Source organism: Brugia malayi (assembly GCF_000002995.4).
Source record: "Brugia malayi strain FR3 genome assembly, contig: Bm_v4_Chr3_scaffold_001, whole genome shotgun sequence".
Classification (NCBI taxonomy): Eukaryota; Metazoa; Nematoda; class Chromadorea; order Rhabditida; family Onchocercidae; genus Brugia; species Brugia malayi.
The window spans coordinates 4,759,473-4,779,460 of NW_025062477.1; the positions used below are offsets into that span (position 1 = coordinate 4,759,473).

Consider the following 19,988-nt stretch of genomic DNA (forward strand, 5'->3'; position numbering starts at 1 on the left):
TTTTAACGCATTTGACTACTACCTACGAATTATTGCATAAGAGCGATTCCAAGGCACCGTATTCACCGGAATATCTTACAGCGATTCGAATTACTGTTGCTGAATAAGTTGCATATTTTGAATTTAATGAAATAAAAAGAAACACTATTATTGCTGTATTATTGAATAAAACTACAGAAATCGAATTTTTTCAGAGCATAACCAAAATTCGTATGGTTGCTACTGAATTTCATCTTTAAGGTTTGTTAGAGATTTGTTGACTGGACTTGAAATATAAAAAATATCTCTTCGATAGAAATCGATCTCCATGACCTACCTGAGGTGAAAACAATCCAATCGCAAGACTCCACCTACAGGTACCACAGGTGCTGCTCTCATCAACCTTATGTAGTCAGTCATAAGATACACTGAAGGTTGTTGTTGAGTTGCAGTTCCTCTTCTATTTATTTCTTCAATGTTTCCTTCACCAAGTTATTTCCTCTCCAGTTGCTTCAGTTGCTTAATGAAAAGTAATAAAATGGATTTAATTGAAATTATTTTACTATTCGTTAATTTGAAATTATTTCAGAAACACTTTTATTTTAGTACATCTGCGACTTTTCATAACGAAAGATACGGTAATTTAAAATGCCCTTTGATGAAATCATTCAGTATTGTAATTGTGCTTTAGTCATTTTTTATAATTTTCAGAACATAACAAATAACCTCGATTATTCAACATATCTGTTGTTTTAAATTTAATGAAATATGTCATCAAAACTTCACCCTTGTGTTAATATAAATACAACTGGTAGAATATGCTTTCAGTGTAATGAAGAATCTCCTAATTTTTGTCATCAAAGCCGCAAATTTGTCATTTCGTCAATTTTTTTTTTTTTCTAGTTAAATAAAATTCTCTTAAATGTTTGATTACTAATGTCAGTTTTCGTGTTCATTGCAAGCTGGGAGTATAAATGACAACAAAATTTGCATGCATTGCAAAAAGTTGTTGTGAAGTAATAACTAAACAAAATCAAATAACTACATGTTAATCTAACTTCAGAGAACATTTCATAGACTTTAACAGAAACATAGTTAGCTTTCTGCAAATATAATTTTTATTATTTAGTTGCATCAGCAATTTGTATCATGTTGTCGCTTATCATAATGTTGATTTATCGAAATGACTTCAATATTTCAAAAAACATTGTAAAGCATGAACATTTGACATTCTACAAAGTTTTAATTATTTGAAAGATGCAATTTATTCAGCGTTATATATGTATTACGTAAAATTGTTTGCAATAAATTGATCACACTGCCTACTATTAATATTTATCAACCTCTCAAATTTATATTTGTTCATTACTTTTTTCGTTTCATTTAAGTCAATTAAATTTAATTGAAATTCATTAATCTAATTTTAATGACCAAATCTAGATACACGCATTTATGGCTAGGACGAAATCGTATGTGTTTATTGCTACGTCTACATTGAAATGCAACGATCCATAGCTAAGACTGGATTACACGTATTCATGATTTATGGGTACGTCTGCATTGAAACTCTTTATACGCAGAATTTATCCAATTTATAAAAATGAATTGAGTTCTTCGGAGTTGGTATTATTTCTGATCAGTTTTATTTTCACCACAATTACATTACAAACGTATGTGTGTATACAGACAGTCCATATGCGCTTTATTGTAAAGTTTTGATGTAATATTTCTCTCGTCTACAGATATTTTTCCTCGACGAATCTGAGATTTTCAGGTTAGCATCAAAAGTGAGTGGTGATAACAATCAATGTAAACCCTCTTTGCTTAATAAAGCAAATTTTAAAGCCGATGGTATAAACCGGAAAAAGGTGTGTGAAATGAAACAAATATCCCAAACGCTATATGCACAGGAAGAGAAAGAGAGATATGAAGAGGGCTTACAAAATATCCATTTGATCCCCTTTTGTTATTTTGCCATTTATATTTTCATTAACTTGATGATTGTTCAGATATTCAAATTATAGGATCCTCCCATTCATCACATAACACTTCGTTATTGACCAATGGTCTTCCGTATCAAAAAAAAATCTTTGTGAGGTCCACTCCCACAATTTACAACGCTTAGTTCAATTCTCTTTTCAAAAACAACATTTTTGAAAATTGTTTGTTGCTGCTCGCTGTGCACAATAACTTCTCGTCGATAAAAGTGCCCAAAAAGCTGATCGAATATGTCAGAACAATTTGACTGGGAGGATTTTTTTCTATCCCAGCATTTGGATCATTCTGTTTCCTATGGAACATCGAATGCCGCCACCATCAATGATACGAGTAACAGCGGAATGGAGGAATTTCGATTGCCTATTTCATCTGCAACTTATTATGATAACTTATCTTCTGATACAACCCAATCATCATATATTGATATTTCAAATAATCATTTGGAAGACTTTGATCGGATGAGGCCGACAATTACACCGTTGCAACACAGTTCATCAACATTTATTCAGAATTCAACGGATGACTTCGCGCCACTTTCTACTGCCGATAGCAGTTCAAATAGTGCTGCAAATCTCGATGTCATCTTCAATATTCCTGCTTCAGTTTCAATGTCATCTGATGTCACAGATACTCATACTTCTACTGCAATGCCACTTATAGATGCACTAATTTTGCCTAATTCGCAGCAAATTGTGTTAAGCAATGACACAATAGGATGCCAAGCAGCAGTAATAGAGAATACAGTGGACAGAACTATTGTGAATCCACTGTTGACATCTTCCAGTGCTTCGGTAGAATATCGATATTTGAAACGACCAAATGATAGTGGAAGTCAATCGTTGGAACATTGCAACGAATTGGATGTAAAACGATCAACAAGGAATGAAATGTTTGAAACCAATTTCAATGAACAACACTTATCATCAAAGCCATCGGTTTCATATCCAACAAATCAGATGTCAGAATTTTCACCATATGTTGATGAAATGTCTAACAATATGCACTCAGGTGAAACGTCAACCAATAATGCTCCTTCATATGGCTCGAAATTTCATCTCTGTAATATGATTCAGCCATTCCCAGTTACCGATTCTCTTGTGACAATATCAGTAAGCTTTTTTTTGTGAGATTAAATAAGTCTAATTGGTTTTGTGTAATCAGAAAATAGCATAATGCCGTAAATATTTAATGAACAAAACAAATACAATCATTTCAGGAAACCAATCAAGAGGACGAAGGAAAAGTATTTCAAGAACTGAAATCGTATTCAGATCCCAGCTCCTCTGCTGCAACAAGCAATACTGAGCAACAAATAACATATACTATGCCTGCTGGATTTCACGAACAACAATTATCACGACAATTAGTTTTGAATTTTAACATTCCCATGAACAGAAATCATTTAGTGAATAGACGGCATCAAGTTTTACCTGCTACATCTCAGCTTAGTCCATCACTACATAAGAAGAAGGATGATCGTGAAAGCCGCAAAAATTCTTTGATGTATTCAAATGAAGAAAATAGTAATTTATGCGCTGTATGTGGCGATAAAGCTTCGGGGAATCATTACGGTGTATTAAGTTGTGAAGGATGCAAAGCGAAAATATTTCAATTACAAAAAGTTAAAAAAAGACGACAAAACCATGAATATCAGTACAAGGGATTATCGGACAGTTAGTTCCCTATGCTTACTTGTTGTTACGAAAATTTTAAAAGAAGCTGAAGAACATTTGTTTTAAAAACAGGTCATGCAATCATTTGAATGAAATGTTTTCAAGAGATCTCTCAGGGCCTAAACCGTTATTTTTAATAATAACCATTAATTTTAGATAATAGCCATTATTTTTAAATAATAACCATTACTTTTAAAAAACAATAAAGCTAACAAAGACTAAACATCTTTACCAGCTCATCGAAAGAAAAACCAATTTAGACATATTAAATTAAATTTCAAAATATTGTCTACTGTCGTAGAATTTATTGCAGAAGTAATTGGAAAGTCGAAGGATCTATGCGTTGTTTGTGGTGATATTGCATCCGGTAATCACTATAAGGTGTTAACCTGTGAAGGATGTAAGGTATGATATTTCGAAGTGTCAAACTGTGATAAAAATGGAAAATAGCCTATAGGTGACCGTAAGATACCCGAAATTACTTCCAGTGTAATGAAATATAATGAAATGTTAGAAAAGAATTTATTAAGATGAATTTAAATTTGCTCTGTACAGTATTTTTAATTTTTCTTAAAGTCTCATCTCAGTATAACATCATTCATAAGCTGTCGATGTTCATCTTAAGTTTAATTAGCGAATCAAAAATGAGCGCCTAAAATTATCAACAACAGATTTCAGTATAACGGTTTGGCATTATATTAAATTTTACAATGAGACGGAGAGCTGAACTACTCCGAGCGTTTGTAAAATTTTTGAATCGTTTATCAGAAAAAAACTGATTATTTACACACATTTATTTATATTTGCAGAGTTTCTTTCGACGAAGTATACAGAAGAAAGCAAAATACCATTGTGTTAGGAGTGGCAATTGTCCAATAACGGCAAAGGATAGAAATAAGTGTCAGAAATGTCGCTTGGATAAATGTTTAAAGATGGGAATGGATGTAAATTCTGTGACTATGAAGCAATAAATATAGGTACACATTCTTATCAAAAATTTTCCCTCTTTTTTCTTTCTAAGCAATTAACATTTTCAAAATTCACTTTTTAATTTGGGAAAAATTATGAATTTTAAAAATCATCATGAAATCTATCCAGTTACTGTACTTTAATGAGAAATATAATTCCACACCAAAAATTTTAAGAAATGGTAAAGTATAAACTCAAAAGTCTGGAGTGATAAACAAATTCCAAAAAGCGATCGATTTAACAAACAGACCGTTGAAAATCTTAAGCCCGCACATTGACCTGCCAAAATTAAAGTACGAATTAAGTGTCGAAATCTGGATGAAATCAAAACGCTCATTAAATTCCAAAACGCAATCAATTCAATAAATCGATCGCAGAAAATAACGTTTGAGCCTCACGTGTTCACCAATAAAAGAAGGTACAATGATAAAATGCGAATTAAGTGTGGAAGCTTGGAGGAAATCACAATGCTACTTGATAAAGGGATTCAAAGAGGCAACCACTTCAGCAGATGGATCGCACAATTTCTGCAGTTCGTATCACAAATTCAAGAAGTGAAAGCAGTTGACCAATTCATATTTTCTAAAAATATTTTTCTCGCTATTTACAATTTCTATTCATTTTTTTCTTGATTTCGATAAAGTTTTCACTCCTATTAAAGTTTTTCACACTTTATCTGCGAAGAAGTTTACTGCATCGATTTATATTACCTTCCTTCTCCATTTCTTCTGGGAGTTCAATTTTTTTTTTAAATCAAAAAGAAAATGAATCCATTATCCAAATGAATCACTTGCAACTATTTATCACTCAAAATACCTTCATCATACGGCTTATATTCCATCTTTGAATTTACCAATCATCAGATTTACCAATTATCCCCACAAATATTTGACACTTGCCTTATCTGAGAGTTGGTCAAAACAAAGTGTAAAATTATTCATAACTTTGATACGCTGGAATATATTAAGAAGGAATAAATAATGTTTGAGTGAATCTTTCCTACGAAACTGAAAAAAACTGTATTCGTTACTAATAGTCCTACAAAATTTATTAACATATATGCAAGCCACGCTGCATGTATTTCCTTTTGCTTTCCGTTGCGAACTATTTAATGGATAAAGCTAGCGACATGCTTCATTGTTATTGCTATTTATGTGAAAAGTTTCCAGTAGAAATTCTAATAAATCTATCGGTCGATCTCAGATCACATAATGACATAGCATAGCAGTAAGGGAGATCATTTCTAGGTATGGACAGATTAAAAGCTGAAATTGATGCTTTTGTAGGTAAGTAATAATCAACTAGATTAACTGGTATCACAACAAACATATATGCTTCCAGATATTATTGCAAAAAATCAGCAACACACAATTAATCGACCAAGATGATGCAGTGAAATAGGAAAAAGGAGGAAAGAAAATGTCTGTTGGTGGGAAAGTTGCAGTAGAAGTGTTAAACATATAATGACTCTAATTTCAGTACGGGAATGTATTCGACGTTTAATTCTTTGGGGATTGTCCCATTCGTAATTTTCAATATTCAATCTGGTCGTCTTCTGGAACGAACTTTGCATCCTTTATTTTCTTTGACCTAAAACAATCAATATTCATATATGTATATATATTTAAATGAACTTGAAATCTCAACTGATGGTATTTGTTAAAAAAGGGATATTATGCAAGAAAATTCGTTTGACTTTGAAGAGGCAGAGAATTTTAATAGATTATCATACTTCGTTTTACTTTTTTCCCAACTGCAAGGGCAGCGTTTAATCGTTGTTGCATACGCTGTAGATTGTAACTGCGTCTGATGTCTGACAGGTTCGGATTTATTAATTCACCAGGTATTTGCTGCCTGTGAGGCAGGTGTAATCCTTCCATAGGGTTGGCTGAAATGAAAAGATGTCCAGAATTTCGCATTTGGATAAGCAAATTAAAAGACAAATGTTTTAGTTTTTTATTTTCTAAACAGATATTTAAAATTTGGTTTTTGAACTGGATTAGTACCCACGTAATCAAAATTTATTAATTCGGAGGTAAAATCAATCCACATAAACAAACAACAGAAACAAAAATCTGTAATTGAACTAAAATCGGAGCACACGATCACTTCATTCCGGAAATGTTAATTTTTTAGGAATTTGAAACGATTAAGAAAAAAGAAATTATTGACGATTATTGATTGCACTAGGACCATTGGATTGCTATTTCTCTCTCTCTCTCTCTCTTTCCCTCCTTCCTCTTCTGCTCTTAATCCTTTATTTAATCAATTAATTCATTTTTTAGGTTTTCAGACAATTTTTTTCTTCAAGCAATCGGCTCAAACGAGTAACTTCAACGTTTCTTCGCTACCGTTACTTCATAAACATGTGGAAAATAGTTATTTCAATTAAGAAAAAGTAAGATAAACCAACTTCGTTGCAACGATGTCGTTGGTAACTGCTGATCGATCTGAAATTGAAAATATTTTTAATATCAATTTAGCATTGCAACATTGTTCCTAGAATCGGCCTGAAATCTTCGACTATTATTATTTCAATTTGAAAATTTAAATCGTCATTGATTTTATTGATTTGAAATTTAAATAAAATAAAATTACGCTAACAATAATAACGTTAACGCTTAAGAGTATCAGTTAGGTGTATAACAAGTTGATAAAATCCATTGTAATATCTGAGAGTTCAAATGAAATACAAAGAGAAACTTCCAGTGATTGAGGTATTTCTCAGCTCATTTTGGTCGATTAATATTAAATTATTAAATTGAACAATTTTCCTCACCATTTCTTCAGCTAAATTTATCATTAATTTTGCATCAGCGTTCCTGCAGAAATCTTCCTCTATTCGGGATATTTTTGTGGGTAATTTATTGAAATTGGGATCCAGTACAGAACTAGTGCTTCTTGTTGGCTTCACCCATTTGGAAATCGATTGAAAGCGAGATGGTGATACGGGATTTTCTAGATTACCAGCTTGTGATAAATTTGGTGTAATATTTTCTCGTTCTTCAACTGTTTTCAGTGAATTCCATTGCTTTCGGTATTTCAAGTAATTATGTGTCATCAAATCGACCGCATCTGGTAGTGATGGCGGTGGCATATTTAAAGAAGAAGCAATCGCTCTAGCTTCTTCCCAAGCATCTTGTGCTAATCTAGCATAATGTGTTGCTTGATCATGTAACAGTCGAATTTTATGAATAAATGATAAATTCTGCTGAAATTCATCGGTTCCTTGCAAAGATTTTGTAGAAGGCAATGATAACGACTGAGTTTCTGTTTTTTCATGTAAATTAGAAGATAATGGTTGAAGATTTAAAAGAAAAAGAATTGTTTATATATTGAGAAGTTTCTATAATTACTATTCCGTGCTTATGAATCACTATCGTTATTGGATGACAGTGTAATTACAACATTGCCATTGTTGATTTATTGCGCATGTTAGATGGATTAGCATTATAGGATTCTTCAGTATTGCCGCTCATTGGTATTTGATTATTCGTATTCTGGCAGAAAGTAGGAAAATTTGTTCTCTGAGTACATTGTTTTCACTTATGATAGCAACGCGGTATGGAATACTACTCCTTAAGTTAATGACTGTATCGATTTAAAGAAAACTTCAAGAATGGACGTGAATAAAGCTATTAAGGATGTGATTCCATAAATTATTGATAGTGACAGGAGTCGTTGTAAAATGTATTTGAATGCTCTTGCAAAATTATGCTTCTATAAGATTGAAACGAATTATTGCAGTAAATTAATTCTCAGATGAAGTGCTGAAAGCAAATGATTAAATATAATAAATAGAGCAGGAATGAATATGGAAATGTAGAGAGATTATAGTACTTTTTTTTTAAAAATTTGCTTAATGCATCTTTCTTCATTGAAACGATATAAACGTGCATCGAGTTCTGGAATGCTATTTTTAAGATTTATTTAATGGTCAGATTATTAGCACTTCTGCTTAAGAATTTTGTCTTCGTAAATCAGCAAGTATTATAACGCTTTTCAAATTGTTTAAAATAAGTCGTAGTTTATGGTCAGCATAATATAAATTCCTGATCCCATTAAATTAGCTATTAGTAATTATATCAGCATAAAATTAACTGCTTTATTTTTAATGTTTATGAAAAGCTTCCTGAAACTAGACTAACGTACAATTAGTCCTTGATAGGAACTTTTTAGTGTATGCATATGTATGCAAATTTTATTGTTATTTACACTTGTAGCTTTGAATGGGCACGACATCACTGATCAAACATTTAAGTGAAAAAGAAAAATTGCTGAAATAACGAATTCGTAGCCTTGATGTTCTTCACTATTGATAGTACTTCAAGTACAATCCAGCTGTTCGATGACATATTTCATTAAATTTAAAACAACAGATATGTTGAATAATCGAGGTTATTTGTTATGTTCTGAAAATTATAAAAAATGACCAAAGCACAATTACAATACTGAATGATTTCATCAAAGGGCATTTTAAATTACCGTATCTTTCGTTATGAAAAGTCGCAGATGTACTAAAATAAAAGTGTTTCTGAAATAATTTCAAATTAACGAATAGTAAAATAATTTCAATTAAATCCATTTTATTACTTTTCATTAAGCAACTGAAGCAACTGGAGAGGAAATAACTTGGTGAAGGAAACATTGAAGAAATAAATAGAAGAGGAACTGCAACTCAACAACAACCTTCAGTGTATCTTATGACTGACTACATAAGGTTGATGAGAGCAGCACCTGTGGTACCTGTAGGTGGAGTCTTGCGATTGGATTGTTTTCACCTCAGGTAGGTCATGGAGATCGATTTCTATCGAAGAGATATTTTTTATATTTCAAGTCCAGTCAACAAATCTCTAACAAACCTTAAAGATGAAATTCAGTAGCAACCATACGAATTTTGGTTATGCTCTGAAAAAATTTGTTGAAGAGCAACCAATATGGTTTCTGTAGTTTTATTATATTGGAATCGCTCTTTTTGTTTATCTGTAGCAGTTTATTTTCTTATCATTTCTCTTTATCAGTTAAAACAAATACTACCCATAACATCCAATGTTACTGATTGAAGGTGAAACTCATCGTACTACATACATTTATCAATAATGTTGTTGCCATATCATCATTATCATATCACACAATTATGTCCTTTTATTGGCTGATTTCACTAGCATCGCTGCCGTTTAACTTAAATGAGCAATTTTATTAAATATGAAAGAGTATAAAACTGAAATGAAGTAAAATTCAAAAATGCCTTAAAAAATAATGAAACTGTCCTTTAACTTTGTCAAACTCAAGAAAATATATGTTTATGTGTTTATATATATAATAAATATATCTTTATATATATAATAAAATATAACATTCATTCTCTAAGTGAACACTCAATCAGCGGATTTCATGTACAGAAATATATTTAGTAGGAATAAAATAAAACAAAATATTTCGTTAAAATAATTTTGAACTACTCGGATAGATAAATTTTAGTTTGAATTAAGTAATTGCATTGAACGATAAGAGGTGTGACGTAATATGATGTGATGGTGAACTTGACCTGAGGGTAGTAGGTAAATTATGAAAAAAATACCTGTAAACAACATAGATGCAGAGGGCATCCATTGCTAATATTCTCCAATATGAGGGACAAATGAACGATGGATATGTCCGAGGGAAAAGCAAATTTCCTTTTATTGAAAACAATTGTTCTTTGGATTGAAATATTTAAGGTATTGCACAAGTTGAACGAGTTCAAAAGTCAACTTGTCAATGTGTTAATTTTTAGAATATGTTGGCTTATGTTCATTCGGTTTGTTTTTCGTAGGTAAGTCTGTTTCTTAAGTAGCCACCACAAAAACCATTGAAAAACTTTTATTCATCAATTTAATGGATACTTATTCAAACTATACAAAAATATATTTTCAACAGATTATCTTCTAACGAAAAAAGATCTTTAGAGAAAACGGACAATATTTCAGTCAAGATGGAGAGAGAGGGAGAGGGAGAGTAAATTTCAGGTAGCTCAGAAGAGAGAACAGAAGCATCGGGTAGGAAGTGTTAGCTGACGCAACAATTATTATTTCTATTCTCTCTGAGTTGCACTGACTTTGCTTACCGTATTGCTGTGCAATAGTGGTGCAATGACCACTGGACAAATTTGACCTGATGTCCGACCATCTAACTAACTATAACGCCTTACCTCTCATTACAAGCAAATCCTCAACATCACACAAAAAATTGTTCAATGCCTTTCTTGATTCTTTTCTCTCTTTCTCTCTCTCTCTCCCCCATATTTTTCACAATGTTTAAATGTAGAAATTTTTTAAATACATGAATACAACACGATCTCGAGATTCACGGTAAACAATAGCAAACATTATCACTACCACTACCCAATATGCATATTCGATGGTTGAAATTGCAAAATGACAAGGTAACAATTCGCTCTTGAACAATATGATTTCTACTCCATGTTATTCCGATTTTAACTTCTTCTTTCTTGAAGTAAATTTTTGAGCCTAATTTCAAAATTCCACAAATAATTGCAGTGCTTCTTATTTCCTCTCTTCAGATCAGTGTGTTTGATATGTAAGCGAAAGAGATGTATGAGACAAATGTTGTTTACAGCTTAGGTCACAATGACGTCACCTCACTGTCATGTCATCAACAGGTAGACTTCCCGCCGATTCCATTCACATCTGCTTCTAAATAATTTGATAGTGAAAAAGATCTGCTAAGGTGAAGAGGAGAGTATGATGTCTTGTATTATAATGATGGTAAGGTACAAATGAACTTATGCAAAAGTGTATCGGAATGTGACATAAGTATTTAACGTTCTCGACCTATCCATTTTACCCTACATTCATTCCATCACACTTCTCACCTCACCAATTCTTTAATTTATCAGACATGAAAATTCCATAAGGATAAAATTTATTTTAGGAACATTTTGATCGATAAACATTTTACTACTTACTACTTCATCTGCATATCTATGCTTCAGATAAAGGAAAGTATCATTAACTGTCTCAGTCCTGCTAAATCGATAACAAAGTATCATTAACTGTCTCACAGTCCTGCTAAATCAATAATTATTTCTCTGTGAATCCTTCCAGTGCTTCTTTTAACTTTTTTCTCCAGCAAAAGAGTATACAAAAGACAAACAACTTCAGAGGGATAGTATAACGCAAGAATTCATTAATGAGTGAAAAAACAAACTTCTTCCTTTTTCGATGTATTCTGAACTACAACTTAAAATAAAATTAGATCAATTATATTCATTTAAAGCTTACTTAAATCTTGAATCAAAAGGACTATGGAAGAAATCATTTGCGGAGAAAACATAAAATCAAAAACTGTATTACAAATTTTGTAAAAAAAGAAGCCTTCAGCATGCCTTATTCTACATGTGAAATAACTCTTTGTAATATTTGTCCGTCTGCTGTGCTACATTAGCAAAAATGCATAATAAACTTAATATTAATTACGATTAGCAGTGAAAAACAATTAATCAACATCAATATTTCAAATAAAAGACATATTTTAAAATAAAATAAATAAATTACCTATTTAACAATATTATAACATTTCCATATGTCATCAGAATTTTAGGAAGACGTAAACAGTATACGTACAATATTCCATTACGTATAATCTTCAAAACAAATGTTGAACTATAGAACTTCATTGTGCTACATCAAATCCTTATTTACTTTATTCGTTTTTTTGCAAAATCTCCATAACCAAAACCATCATTCTAGAAAATTATTAAATTTTCTCTTCCTGCAAGTCATTGCACTGAACGATAAGAGGTGAGGTGATCTATCGAGGTTGTATCACACCTTGTATCACACCAATTTGTACTAAATGAAGGCAAAACGATAAATTAAAAATATATTTTTAATGAGTATAAAAGATAAAGCTTACTATCTTCAACTTTGCAATAATAACATAGCACACGTCTACTCTATCGAGACGAGCATCAACTTTATTTATCGATGACAAACAAATATCTGATCAATCAATGAGCAAATAATTGACGAACTTTTATTAGCTTTGATGAAAACATCAAAAGATAATATCTATTTGATAATTTTATGCATTATTTAGAGCTCCTTACAACGATACTTCTGACAAACATCTATGAATGATTAGCCGATGAGCCTTAAATGAAGTTGAAAATTATTACAATTTAAAAATGGAAAGAAAAGAAAAGAGAAGGATTCTTTCAATTATTATTTATCTTTTATTTTGTAATACCATGATCATTACACTACTCTGAACTCTTATTTTCATTTTAAAATTGGACTACATTAAGTTTTATTCATTAGTGATCTCATTATTAGTTAAAATCCCATATATAGTCTATCATGCTTTCATTAACAACTAAGTATAAAATGAACGACCAACACTTATAAATTTTTCACACCTGTATTAGCAATCAGAATTTTTGCATTTCGAAATTCAACGCCTCAAGTAATTCAAATGTCCTTTGTAAAAATATTCCCCGAATATTGATCAATACGATTAGCTTTTAAATCATTTGGTAATACTGTCAAATATCACTCCGAAACTGTGTTTGTCATAAACCATACTGATCATAAATCAACGCTATCCAACATCTTTACAACCAGAATTCCGTCATTCTGAAAAATCTAATTGGAAAGCTATTTGCTATTCACTCTTCCTTTGAAACCAACTACCTCATCTTTCCCTCTCTCTCTCTCTCTCCCTCTTTCTCTTTCTTTCTCTCTCCCTCTCTACATATATATATATACATTCTTCGTCAATATCAGTGTTGGAGAAGCTTTCATGCTCATATAACATTTCTGGTAATGGCATTTGTTGTCGGTATAGTTGGTTCCCATGCCAAACAAATCTCAGTGAAAAGATCAGACAAAGCATGTCAGTCAACTGGATTGTTAGCCTGTCCGCAATGATCCGGAGAGAATGCTATTCTAAACTTGAATCCGGATAGATGGTGATATAGTTTTCTAAGACTATCCATCTCAGGGATACTTTAATTAAATCTACGTTCTGAAGGCTTCGTTGTCATCGTTTAAGTTTGTTTCAGGAATTGGTTCTATGATTTTAAAACTCAGTTCTCTTGAAATTAGTTAATTTGCCAACAGTTTATTACTTTTTCTATAACATCTCCTCCTATAATTTCATTATTATACAGAAAGCAATAAAGCAAAAAAAAAAAAAAAAAAAACTTATTCTCTTCATGTACACCAAGTATACACACCAAACTTTGCATGCTATGTACACCAAACTTTGCATGCTGACGCAGCGGATATTCTACATATCGATCAAACGAGATTTCATCCCAAAAACTTTCTGCAAATAATAAAATATAATTTCTTTCTTGGTAATTTCAGCGACAGAGTGGGAAAAACTGTGATGTTTGGAGTATTAGAAAAACCGAATATGTCTCAACAAAATTGATTAATCCGTACCACTAAGATTGCCTTAATTGAATATCCTTTACAAATTTTAAAAATATAAAACCATAAACATTCCACATATATGTGCATTGTTTGCAATGCTACAGTTGTTAACAAAGTATATGCATTGCTTAATATGTTGAAAAGTGTTCCTTCGTTTTAAATGAAAGTTTAACTGTTACTGTGCAAAGAGTAAAGATCACCTGAAATACAGCTCTACTCACTGTAATCATGCGCTTATTGCAAGCCGCCAATGTCCAGTATATAAGAATTTCAACCCATTGTCCAAGTGTTTGAGGATCGCAAACTACAAAGTTATTATAACAACTTTTATTCTCAACTGCAAGTCACAACCAAGGAAAGTTCAAAGGTTCTTAATAGCACTTACAATTTCTCGACATGGAAAGGAGTACTAGTTTAATATGAGCTGCAAACATTTGAACATATCATATCATCGTGAAATTATTTACCATATACTTATTAACCTATCATGCTAACACACTGAAATATGGTACCAAAGCATTACTATTGGCTAATGGTTGTTCCAATTTCGATTCTCTTCCTTAGAACTGATAGAGTCAGCTTCAAATTTCTGTCATAGTTTCTGGAAGTATTGATATTCTGGTAAAGCAACATTGCCTTCTAAGACACAGCAACAACAAAATTGAGTCATTTCAAAAAAATTTCAACAAGGCTTTTAAATTTTTTCACATTATTTTGTCAGCACATAATTTTAGTTATACTATAAATTTACTGATCAGTCTATTATATTATTAACTAATAAAACAAAAACTGCATACTTGTTTATTATATTACGGATTTGTTCTGGACTGTTACCATATTAGGTTGAATGTGATATACGTCCCAAATATGTAGAACGCAGTTTTAAGTTCTTTCTACAAATGTTATTGGATGCTGATTGAACGGTCTCTGTGCATTTAGCTATATTGAACAATTACTGCTTGAAGTAGGAAAATGATAAGTTAGCAGGTGGGAAAATGTTATAGAATTGCAATTCTTTGTTGTTGAACTTTAATTTATTTATCGTTTATTATTACGAAGAAAATTCTTTAAGCTCAATGCAAATAAGGCAGGAAAAGGTGCATTTAGTAATTATATTTCATAGTCCAGTAACTAATATAAAGCATTCCTATACAGTATTGTGAATAGATAGAATCGACAATTGATGTGTGAATTTGCTTTTTTAAGGTAATTTGAGGATAATGTTGGATTAAAAAGTAATCACCTCGAAAGAAAGAGTTAAGAAGGATAAAGTAATGGATCTGTTCAATAGCTCTATTTCACTTTCCAGTCAAGCCAAAATAAATTGTAAATTTTGAAGTCCATTTTTTGAATCTAAGATCATCATTCATCCTCCAGACATGCGGTTGAACTCTAAATGCTTCAGCATCAACTTATGCCAGATTATTCAAAAGAAATATGGACTTTGTACGTCATGTCCACATCAACGCATTATTTTGTCTACGCTATTTTAATCAATTTTTTATTTGTAAGCTGTTTTTAATTGTTGAATTTGCATAAATCGACTTTTTAAGACAATTTTATGCATTGATTTACTTTCTGGCAATAATTGCAATAGAGAAACGTTTGTCACTACTACTGAGCAAGTGCTTAATCAATTCTGCAATATTGCTTACTTTAATAGCAACCATATTAAATGTGTAAAAATGACAGAAGCAGAAGAATCAAATGCATTTTTTTGGTATTATCCTAAAGAGAACTAAAAGTGAAATACGAAAATTTGCATATTACATGGAAAGGGTTGTTTCAATTTGGCTATCCTACATTCATTCATTGCTGCAATTTTCCTTAAATTATTTTCAACAGATTTCTCTCCAGGAGAATTCCTCATATTTTATCTCCAACTGAACCTAATCTATTGCTTTTTTCAACATCTGTCACCACAGATTGTTTAGAATGACACTAAAGGAAGAGTTTTATGCGCTTCCTGAATTGTCGCGAATTATAATTTCGCGAAAACTTCTAGCCAATTTCATAATATCATAAATCATCTCTCTTTTTTAAATTGTAAACAATCTTACGGTCTTCATACATGTCATTTTAATCTCCTTTTTGTAAACACCTCTAATTCTTCACACATGAAATTTTATGCAAATTAGAAATTAGCTTTCATTTTAATATCTTCTTTGTAAACACTTTAAATTCTTCACAAATGTGATTTTATCTTAGACACGCCCAATCCTCACTCATATAAATTCAATTCTAATAAACAAAACGATTCATTGTCATTATTGTCGACTACGATTCTGTTAACCAATCGCAATTTCTCCAGTCTTCTTTTTTGTTATAAATTCTCTTTTTTTATTGCTCAGTTTATTAATAATACGTTTTCGGAAAATAAAGGTTTATTAATCTTCCTACTGTATTGCAACTATTCGAATATCAACCAGGCAAACCTTTCACGACAAATATTTATTGGTGCCACGAGCCGGGGAAATGTCTAGCAGCATTATTGCGAGCTTTGAACTGGCAAAGGAAAGGTTGGTCAATCTTCTTAAAGAAATAAATCAACTGGAGATCAAATCTCCAGAACCAAGTATGACAATAGAAGAAAAAGAAGATTTTTATCTTCGAAGATAAACTTTGAAGAATCCAATTATGCGTACGCTTGAATCTATTAATGATAAATGGTTCACATATGCTCAACAAATCGTCACAATGAAAAGAAGAGAAGAAGAGGAGGAAAAATACAAAGCAGTAACAAAAAGTGACCAAGGAATATTTCAATTATTGCACGAAGGAAAGGAAGCGGTAATAACACTAACAATGCACATGGATGAAGTCGACCAAAACCTAAAACAACTCTCAAAGGAGTTGACAAACAAATAAGCAAAAGAAAAGGTAAAATTTACTCCTTCTTCAAATGTTAATGTAAATCTTCCTCATTTATCGCTCCCTACTTTCGAAGGAGACCCTAGACAATGGCAACAATTTTGGAGCAGTTTTAACGCAGCAGTCCACAAGCAAGCAATTCCAGAAATACAAAAACTGAATTACTTGTACTCATGTCTCAAAGGAAAAGCTCTACAAGCAATATCTGGATATGATATAGCTCCAGAGAATTATGAAGTCATCAGAAAACTGCTCAATGAAAAATATGGCGATCACTCAATAGTAACAACATTACTATACAACGAACTCCAATCAATTAAACGAAATGAAAGAGAATGGATTGGAACAATTGAAAATATAGAACGAGTACTGCGCCAGTTAGAAGCTCTAGGAGAAAGCCTTGAGCATTCAAATATTGAAATCTTGATCGAGAGCAAGTTGCCATTATGGATATTAAATAAAATATATAAACATAAGAAGAAGGACATGCCTTGGTCAATTCTCAAACTAAGAAACTTTTTAACAAGTTTAGTTAATGTGAATGAACAGATTAAAAACTGTCAACATTCACTCACTCAACTCAATATTAAATCTACAACTACCAAACAGGAACAAAAACAACGATACAATCCCGGAGGAACTTCAGCACTGTCGACAATAAAGGATAATCAAAATACTTCAAAAACTACAACAACAAAAAGACGACCATGTGTATTCTGCAATCAAGATCATTGGGACAGCGATTGCGTGAACTACACGACTCTCAATGCTCGACTTAGTCGTCTCAAAGTATTGAAGAAATGTACTATTTGTCTTAGAGACAGTCACAAAGGACAGAATTGTAATGTCAAAAAACAATGTTTTTATTGCAAAAGCTTACATAATAGTGCTTTATGTAATAAAAGGAATTCACTTTCTTTAAACAATACAATGTCTCAAAGAAATGAAGAGCATGAAAGAATTGGACCTTCGAAACGAAAGGACTGTTCAACTTCTCTCTACAACTCCACATTAACAACTCGATCCAAACAGACAAAGGAAACTTTACTTTTATGTAAGGAGATAAAGGTTTTTAATCCATCACAACCTCAACTACAACAAAATGCCCTTGCCTTATTTGATATTGGATCACAACTCTCCTTCATCTCCAAAAAATTATTACGTCAATTAAAGTTAACCGAAACAGAAACTCAAATTATGAGAATAGCTCCATTTGTATGAAAGAACCGAAATCATGTCCCACTGCTCGCATACAACTAAATGTGCTAACTACCGAAAGCGAAATCATACAACTACAAGCAAATATAATTGATTACCTAACAAACGAATTGCAGGTAGTGGAGACATCAAATGAATTTCAAATTCAAAATTTAACAAATTATTGGAAAAAACCTGACGTATTGATTGGAGCTGACTATTTTTTCAAATTTATTAGTCTACGAGAAATCAGGAAATTGAAATCAGGGCACATGTTGGTTCAATCAAAAGTTGGTCCAATGATTGCTGGAAGTGGAGATATTAAGAAACTTTGCAAGAACGAATTATATCCTAAAGAAATAGTATATTCTACAAACGTCAATATTAACACTGAGCTAGAAAATTTTGGAAATTAGAGACGATTGGTATCCAAGAATCACCTCGAGATGATGATGATGATCAAGCTTTAAAGCATTTCAAACGGACCATCATCAAGCAGGGTGGAGATATCAGGTTTGTTGGCCTTGGAAAGACTCCAAACAAAAATTAAGCAATAATTATGGATTATGTCTGGGACGATTGAAGAATTTGATCAACCCGCCTACAACATAATTCAAATCTCCATTCATATCATCAAATACTTATGGATCAACTACATTCAGAAAATCATGGTAGTGAATTGGCATGGGAGATAAGAAAAGAACTTATACGTAGAAAACGTTATTATATCAGCTAATGGAACAGAAGAGGCCTTATATAAATATGAAAGAACGGAAGAAATTTTTGGTGAAGCATCGATGAACATAAAAGAATTTCTTTCAAATGACGAAGAATTTAACAAAAGAATAGCTGAATGCGACCTAAGCCAAACAAACCAGGAAAATTTTCTTGGTCTTAAATGGAACCATGAAACGAGATATTATCCGTGACACTGAAACCATGGATAGGAAAAAGTTTAACAAAGAGGATTATCTTACAATTCATAGCCTCTCAATATAATCCATTGGGTTTTTCTCGTTCCTATAATGATCAAACTTAAATTATTCATACAACATTTATGGAAGGAAAATATTCCTTGGGACCAATCTTTAAACAAACAGGACGAAGCAAAAAAATTTTTTCTTTGATCAAAGAATGGCCAACAAATATAATAGAGCTGCCAAGATTTGTAATGGAAACTTCAAAATTAACAGAATTCCATATATTCTCTGACGCTTCGAAAAGTTGCCTATTCTGCAGCTGTTTATATTCTCAATCATGAATATCAAACACATATTCGAATTCATTCTTGATTTATGCTAAAATCTCGAATTGCTCCAATTAAAGGTATGTCAATTCCTAGACTTAAACTATTATCAGTACTAATTGAGTAAGAGCAAGTAATTCGTACTGAAACAATTAAATCTTGAAAATAATCAAGTTACTTTGTGGACAGATTCAAAATGTGTCTTTACTGGATCCAGAATTATACAAAGCTGCTTCCCAAATTTGTACAAATCGCATCGAAGAAATAAGGAAATCTAACTTCGAATTAAAATACATACAAGTGATCAAAATCCAGCAGATATAGCCCCCAAAGGAGTATCACCACTTAAACTCCAATACTGTAAACAATGGTGGAAACCTCGATGTTGGAACTCAAGAAATCTGAATGGCCAAAGTGTAAACTTCATTGTTCAGGAAACGATGAATTTGCAGAAGCTAGTGTTTTGAACTTGACAAAGATAACTCAAACTTTTAAAAAGGGTACAATTTATTGACGAATGTCGCTTCAGCAGTTGGACAAAACTAATTCGAGTAACTGCTTGGACTCTTCGATTTATCAAACAAACCTGCAAAAGAAAATTAGTGTGACCAAAAA

General features: G+C 31.9%; 3 protein-coding genes across 3 annotated transcripts; 2 read left to right on the top strand and 1 right to left on the bottom strand.

The window, feature by feature from the left end:
• Nucleotides 1-2,207: 2,207 nt before the first annotated feature.
• On the top strand, nucleotides 2,208-5,177 carry Bm17630 (Uncharacterized protein; the record flags this gene model as incomplete). Its single annotated transcript, XM_043079998.1, has 5 exons — nucleotides 2,208-3,086; nucleotides 3,194-3,650; nucleotides 3,964-4,055; nucleotides 4,460-4,548; nucleotides 5,012-5,177. The coding sequence occupies 5 exons, from the start codon at nucleotides 2,208-2,210 to the stop codon at nucleotides 5,175-5,177; spliced, it is 1,683 nt and encodes a 560-aa protein (XP_042935932.1).
• Nucleotides 5,178-6,195: 1,018 nt separating this feature from the next.
• On the bottom strand, nucleotides 6,196-7,716 carry Bm12977 (Uncharacterized protein; the record flags this gene model as incomplete). Its single annotated transcript, XM_043079999.1, has 4 exons — nucleotides 6,196-6,209; nucleotides 6,352-6,507; nucleotides 7,033-7,069; nucleotides 7,399-7,716. 4 exons carry the CDS (start codon nucleotides 7,714-7,716, stop codon nucleotides 6,196-6,198), a joined length of 525 nt encoding a protein of 174 aa, XP_042935933.1.
• Nucleotides 7,717-16,534: 8,818 nt separating this feature from the next.
• Bm17631 (Uncharacterized protein) lies at nucleotides 16,535-18,151 on the top strand (the record flags this gene model as incomplete). Its single annotated transcript, XM_043080000.1, has 2 exons — nucleotides 16,535-16,634; nucleotides 17,007-18,151. The coding sequence occupies 2 exons, from the start codon at nucleotides 16,535-16,537 to the stop codon at nucleotides 18,149-18,151; spliced, it is 1,245 nt and encodes a 414-aa protein (XP_042935934.1).
• Between the last annotated feature and the right edge of the window lie 1,837 nt (nucleotides 18,152-19,988).